This window comes from Sinocyclocheilus grahami, unplaced genomic scaffold (assembly GCF_001515645.1).
Source record: "Sinocyclocheilus grahami isolate Dianchi unplaced genomic scaffold, SAMN03320097.WGS_v1.1 scaffold1013.1, whole genome shotgun sequence".
NCBI classification, from domain to species: domain Eukaryota; kingdom Metazoa; phylum Chordata; class Actinopteri; order Cypriniformes; family Cyprinidae; genus Sinocyclocheilus; species Sinocyclocheilus grahami.
In genome coordinates this window covers 46,816-54,632 of record NW_015506192.1, presented here as the reverse complement: position 1 = coordinate 54,632, position 7,817 = coordinate 46,816, and the positions used below count along the sequence as shown (strand labels likewise).

At 39.4% G+C, this 7,817-nt stretch overlaps 1 protein-coding gene across 1 annotated transcript in view; it reads left to right on the top strand.

Annotated features, from left to right (window-relative positions):
• The window catches only part of LOC107565634 (plasma membrane calcium-transporting ATPase 1-like), a 31,304-nt gene that overhangs the window by 6,521 nt on the left and 16,966 nt on the right, over positions 1–7,817 (top strand). The window contains 1 exon segment of the mRNA XM_016250896.1: positions 4,619–5,045. Coding sequence (XP_016106382.1) covers positions 4,853–5,045 — 193 coding nt within the window. The 5' untranslated portion in view covers positions 4,619–4,852.

Here is a 7,817-nt window from a genome sequence, read left to right as displayed (position 1 = left end):
CTCACAATGAGCTTATCATATTCGTTTGCTACATTAGTAGGGCCCAATGATTTCTGCGATGCAAAAAATATGGACGGAATCCAGTCATAAAAACGGAATTTACTGTATAACGTGGAATTTCATGGAATTTTTCTTATTTTTGATGAAAAAACAGGTCAGTATATACACACACACACACACACACACACACACACACACACACACATATATATATATATAAAATATTATATAGACTGTGTCTGTGAATATTAAACTGCAAAAAGTCTTATTTTAAATAAGAATCCACATGTTCTGCATATTCATTTTATTACCAGAAAATAAACAACACCGAATTTGTGAAAAAATATTATTCATTATTATTATTTATTCATTTTAGATATTTACATTTGGAAAAGCTGTGCTTCCTGCATAAACCTGCCCCTGTTGGTTTGGCAGTAGCTTGATTGCCCTACACAGTTAGTTACCTATTAGTTGTATTTTCTAAAATACAAGTTATATATATTTTGTTCTATTTGTTAAGTTATTTATATTAAAGGGGTCATATGATGTTGCTAAAAAGAACATTATTTGGTGTAATGAAATGTTTACGCTGTTTAAGGTTAAAAAAACACATTATTTTCCATATACAGTACATTATTGTTTCTCCTCTATGCCCCACCTTTCTGAAACGCATCGATTTTTACAAAGCTCATTGGTCTGAAAAGCGAGGTGTGCTGTGATTGGCCAGCTATCCAGTGCATTGTGATTGGCCGAATACCTAAAGCATGTGACGGAAATGTTATGCCCCTTACCATACTGTGATGCCGTGTCCCGGAGCGACGAGACAAAAACATTCAAACCCATTATAAACGAGGCATTTGTTGCATCCAGTGGGGACATAATTACGGATTATAATGACTTATATACTGTCTTTTTACGCGTTGCATCGCGCTGCATAAACATAAAACCATGTCTGCATTTGTGATCGGAGAAATGACAAACAACAAGCGCTACTCTACACTGCTCAAAACTCTCGTTTGAATCATCAGTGGCAAATCCTTTAAATATGAAAACGTACTTGCAGACAGCAAGTCAGAACAGCCGGCATTGTAGTCTACTCTACCAGATCAGGAAACAGTCCTCCATAAAATGCGCTGCACACATCTGAATATTTGAGTTGAACTGTTCTGGAACAGTGTTGTAAATACAACTTAACCACTGATTTCTAGTCATGTCCTCTTTTGGAAGGCCAAACAATGTATTTTCGCTTTCGCAACGCATTACACACAGCGTCTTCACAACATGGTGGCGGGGTGGCAGCAACAATAAAGTTACTCCTTCTTTCTTTGCGTGAACATTTGGGCGGCGTTATGCAAATCTTCCCACATCGTGATGTAGACATGAATATTGGCCAGTATATCGTATCGGTCTTTTTTTACTCCCTAATATCGGTATCGGCCCCCAAAAAAACCCTTATCGGTCGGGCTGTAGTAACGATGATAGAAATGTTTACATTTTTTTTAGTTAATATTTAAATAGCAGCCTTTTTGTGGTTTAATATTCACAGAGGCTGCGTCCGAAATTGTATAAGTAATTAGCGACTGTTAAAAAAAGTATGTTCTATATATAGTTTGAATATGGTAGCATTAATTGAAATTTGAACCTACAATTTTTGTCATGTTGTCATTGTCATGTGACCTACCAGCATCACTGCCATTCACAAATCCTCTCCTGTGCCCTCAAGGGATAATAAAGTGTCCATTGGATGCACAATTCAGAATCTCACTGGAAACAGTAGGCCATCTGGAGACTTTTTGCCTACTCTTTTATGAATATATGAATACTGTGAATTTGTACATAATACTACTGTTTTTGCTTACTATATACTAGACTAGTATGCAACTTTGGATGCAGCAAGACACTAGTCCATGTGAGACACTAGTCCACTCATGATTTGAGTGTTCAGCTCTACTTTTCATTTATTTGTCCAAAAATTCTGTGAAATTCTGTCATACCGTGAATTCCATTTTTATGACTGGATTCTGTGTTTTTTTTGCATCACAGAAATCAAAAGTTCCTAGGAATATGAGGTGTTATTTTTCATGAAGGATACATATAGTTGAATGGGCTTTTTTTGGAGGTGTCATTCAGGTTCTACTTGAGGAGTTGTGCTTTTGTATGGTTGAGTGGGCGGCCGGATGGCTGCTGTGAGTTGGCGGGATCAGTGTCTGAGGGTATAGTAGAAGTGCCCAGTTGGTGGTGTGAAGTGGCCTTAAGTGCACTGAGACTTGTAGCATGAGTAAGGCGGGGCGTCTCTGCATTGTACCCGCCACATAGAAATGGCCTGACCCATTTGAGCAACAGCCAGCGAGGGGGATGGGGAGTGGGCAGTCTGAGGCTGCTAAAAATACCCCATTACCGACAGCTCCACTGCAGCGGGATCCCTGGAATCACTGTCCTTGACTAGCATGAAGTTGGCTTGGACAGTATAGGGTCTCCAATTGCCAACCAAGACCGAAAGGGTTTTCCTTGAGGTTTTCTTGCAGCTTCACTTCTACTGCTTTCCAATGCATTCCATTCTGTCATAGAGGAGCTTTCAAACCACATGTGAACCTGCCTATTTATTCACAGGTGCTTATATAAATGTATAGTTTTTAGGATTGAATGGTGGCAAAATGCATGAAATTACACACTACGATAAATGCTTGCTTGCTTTGTATGAAAGATCATATAAGTATATGATGTGATGCTTAAATTATTAGTCTGAAGGCAGGTGGGTGCAATCCACAGGCGCTGGTCCAAAACTGACATCTAAGTTTGTATGGCAAGGGTTAACATTACTGTTGCTCTACCATACTGTGGTAGCTGTTTGTTTGAAGATCCAATCACAATGATTTTCCACTGTTGTGACATGTGACCAGCTCTGCAACCTGAAACTGTCACGGCACAGCAAAGATTTGGCACTTCCCTCATCGTGGTGGAACAGTCACTCATAGATGATAACTCTGAGAAAATAAGCCCAACTGTGCAGGACAGATGTTATCTTGCTTGAAACCTGCATGCGTTCTGTTATTTACAGTCTCATCTCTATCTGAACTGTCAAAATGAATCATGATGATGATAATGCGTACCACGGCTGCTTGAGATGACAGTCATTTCAGGAAGTTCTGCTTTAAACCAGACACATTTTAGGACCAGTTGTTTCTTCAAGAGGGAGGAGCACAGTTAACTGCTGCAGTGTGAAGCTGTTAGGTGTTTCCCTTAGTTTTCACTTCCAGTTTTAATAGAGAAAACCGAGCTTGTTGACTTTGACATACTTGAGACTTTATTTGCCAATGCTAATGATGTCTTTTATGGTATTTTTTTTTTTGGTTGTGCAGGAAATCTTTTTGTCGGAGCTTCATAAAAAGGTCTATTCCATAGTTTCTGCACCTGAGAGAGTAGTTTTAACTGAAGGTTTTTCTCTTAATTTGTCTGCAATGTTCATGACATTGACTGTGGGAGAAGCTGATTGCCCAGCTGGTAGCCTGTTACTCTGCATGGACTGCTGCAAGTAAATCAGTCCTGGAGTGCTACTACACTTACACTACTTCTTACAGAGAGAAAGCTTTATTAACAACACCATATTCTCATTTTCACAGTTTGAATTTTCACAAACTCATGCTTTTGACCTCCCTTGTCCTTCTTAAACCTGTTCAGATCATTCCTGCTGGTGATCTGGTCGGTACATTCCTTGGATTACATTTATATTATAATTGAAATCTTGCTGATAAAGGCAAGGATAGTGAACTGTCAGCCCTTGTAGCTATTGAAATGGTCCCAAAGAAACTGTGAAGTCTGATAGTATGTTATTTGGTTTGAGGGCATGGTATTGATATGGAACTTTCTCTTCTGTTTGTGTACATGAAAATATGGAACATCATAGATGAACTTTGTCTAAGCAGTCCAAGGTCTCATGGGGCGTATTTACACTGTCATTTACAGTGTCACTTCAAGTGTAGTCATTGAATTTGTACATTTGGCATATACTTTTATCCAAAACAATTTGAATTGCATTCAATATACTGTTGATCATTTTATACTTTCTCGGGGAATCGAACCTATGACCTTGGGACACTTTTTCTTATTGAGATGACTGGAAAAAATTGCCCAATAAACCTGAATTCATCTTACATTTTAGAGACTGGTGCTACAGTTACTAAAAATAATAATGCCATTTTGGAAGTGAAATCTATATATTAACACTTAATATACTCCGTTCAGTTGTGTTGTATTCCATAAGTTTCTAGATTCAAAGCATTTCCATGTTATTTGAAAAAGCCACATATAATGTTGGGAAAAAGGCTTTTTAGTCTCTCACATAGTTAAGATGGCAGGTCAGTTCCCACGCTCAGAAAAGCCCACATAGTTCTGCCTGTAAAAGTGGGTAGCATGTCACCTTGAAACTCAGCCAGTGAGTTTGTTTGTTACTATTTCCAGGCCCGATGGGAGAGTTTTCTAAACTTAAGGTGTCTGTTGATGTTTTATTTGAGTCAGTATGCATATCTGTACATTTGGGTTTTGCATTTGTAAATACACGTTCAGCAATAATAACATTATTATTATTATTAATAAAGTATTCCTTTTTTTTTTTTTGTAGGTCTCCTTGGGCTGATTGTGTAAGGTTTCGTTCACAATGAAAGCAACGCCACAGGCTGAGGGGAATGGCTTGTGAATTATCCCAGTCCTGCCACCTGCAGTCGGGCATCCTCCTCCTCCTCTGAAGGACGTCAGTTGTTTATGGGAACTACTGGCATTGGTCTCCTGAGGATATAGCTCTCCTTTTGGGACGCCATTTTTCCACCCTTGCTGAGACGCGGTGTAGCCAGGAGACATGGCTAACAACTCATACAGCGGGGTGAAGAACTCTGTGGCCGAGCCCAATCACGATGGAGAGTTTGGCTGCTCGCTTAAAGAGCTGCGCTCTCTCATGGAACTGCGAGGGGCTGAAGGATTACACAAAATCCAGGAAACTTATGGGGACGTTAATGGACTTTGCAACAGACTGAAAACATCGCCCGTAGATGGTACATAATCATTATCTTGCACTTGCTTTGCTTTGCAGAAATCGAAATGCAGTTCCAGGAGGTAAAGTGGAGGAAGCACTGACTCTTTGGATGGTTTTAATCAGCATTGTTGTGTCTCACTCTAAACATATAGCTGTTAGCAGTAGTGAGCAGGTCAGTTACACTTGAATGGCTTCTTGCTGCATTTTAGTGCATCTGCAGTCTATTTTAGAGGATCGCTGCTGCTGTCCCGTTGCTGCTGCTCTGGCAACACATGGACAGTGTGTTGATATCTCAGACAATTGAGACACAGATCTGTTTTCCTTACTAACTGGTTAGACTTCATAGAGAATATCCTAAATATAGCCTGTGTGCATTGTCGGTGTGTTTGACAATTGAAATAAAAGTCCTTAATGTCAAACACAAATGTGTTTACCATCCCATCTTATAGTCTGTGAAACTGCGGTTACAGCAGGGACGTTACAGCCTTTATTACAGCTTTTTTAGACCCTTTCTCTGTCCATCTTTTTGTACTCCCACTTTATTGTCAATCTCTTTATTTCTCTCTAGGGCTGCAACTAACGATTGTTTAGATTTTTTTTATATACATAAAGTAAATCACAAATATGCACTCTATGAACTATTTTAAAGGGTTAGTTCACCCAAAAATGAAAATTAGGCTGCGTTTTACTCACCCCCGAGGCATCCTAGGTGTATATGACTTTCAGACAAATCCAGTCAGAGTTATATTTAAAATTGTCTTTGATCTTTCAAGCTGTTTAATGCTACTCAGCGGGTGGTGCATTGCTTCAGTCCTAAAGAACTTAAATAAAAATCGCCCATCCATAAAAAAAGTGTCTCACACTGCTTCGGGGGGTGAACAAAGTCCTCCTGTAGCGAATCGATGCGTTTTTGTAAGAAAAATATCCATATTCAAAGCGTAATAATCACTTGAATCTAGCTTGCGCTCACTGTTGTAAACCGAAGCAGTTCCAGGGGAATGACGTATGAGGTCAGCTTTGCGCATGCGCTGCTCAGAAGTGACTCATGCGGAAATGCAGCAGAGAGATCAAAACTAAATGACAGTCAAGAATTAGAAGTACAAAACGAGAATTTGTAAAGAAGAATGTCAGAGGATTTCGATATAAGCCAAGAGGAGACTGGTTTTCTTTTGCTAAAGTAAGGAAACTTTGCTTCCTTTGCTCCTGTTAACAAACGTTGGTTTTTACGAGACTCACCGGCACATGCGCAGCGCTGACCTCATACGTCATGCTCCTGGAACTGCTTCTGTGTACAACTGTTGGCGCAAGCTACATTAAAGTGATTATTATGTTTTGAATATGGATATTTTTCTTACAAAAATGCATCGATTCGCTACAGAAGGCCTTTGTTCACCCCCCGGAGCCATGTGAGACATCCGATTCTTTTGGACTGAAACAATGCAACACCTGCTGAGTGGCATTAAACAGCTTGAAAGATCAAAGACAATTTTTAATGTAACTCCGACTGGATTCATCTGAAAGAAGAAAGTCATATACACCTAGGATGCCTCGGGGGTGAAACGCAGCCTAATTTTCATTTTTGGGTGAACTAACCCTTTAAGTAACATAACACCTGCTGTTAGGATGCACTCAATTAACTTTGAATTTATAACATTTACCAATAAGAATATATCTGCAATATAACAGCATGCACATATTAAACAACAGGAGCAATCTGTCAGAGCACCTGACACTCCACATGCAGCCATATGCTTATGACTATTTTTGAACCATTTAATATCAAATCCTTCCATTCTTGGACCGCTTGGTCCATGAACTTGTTACTCCCAGTTAAAAGTCCAAAGTGGCATCATTGACACAGATTCTCGGTGTCACATCAATTGAAATTATCGATTCTTGTCATTGTGTGTTTTTTTTTAAATTATTTATTTGGTTGTTGCAGCCCTGTTTGTCCCTTTTTGCTCTCCCACTGTCTTGGTTTACTATTTCGCACTTTCTTTTGCTTTCTTTCATCTGAAGGGGTGTGTGAGCAGGTGTATATAGTCTTTAGGGTAAGATATAGAAAAGTGCAGAGTCAGTGTGCAGCCCACAGCTGCAGCTCCATTGGTTTATTACCTCTCTGTAGACATTAGGTTTAATCGCTGGCCTGACCTTGATTGAACTCTTGGGGGATGGGATTTTCAGTTTGATCCCAGATTAAAACGGCACCATGTCCATAGCAGTTCTCTACAGGCTCTTTGAGATGCAATTCTCTCGTGCGTCTGCTGGGGGCTTCTGGCCAGTGTTTCCATGAGAATACTTCACTTATCTATTTAACATGCAGGCTTGATCAGCACTAATTCGTTTTTGGTATTGAAAGTCAAAATGTAACACACATTCCTGATATAGAGCTCCTAAGGGACCTGCCCTCTCCAGTATTAGTGTCTTGACCCTTAATTAGTTTTGCTTCTACACTGAAGAAAATGTGAAAAAGGGTGCTTGCTAGGATGTTCTGGTTGGTTACTATTCCAAGTTTGTGATATTCTGGTAGACAAGGCTCAGGATGCTCTTTCACTCTAAATCCATGTACTATTATTGCACATTTTATAGTCCAATCGCTTAAAGTAAAAGCATTTGAGGTATCATTCATGCCCGTACCACAAAATATTTCTGTATGAACAATAATAATAGTGATGATTGCATTAGCGATAATGTTGCTCCTAGGTCTTAAATGTATCTGACACTTGGTATCATGAATATGTTTGGCAGAGCACCAAAATCAATCTTTCAGTCTTAATAATGAGGTAATTCA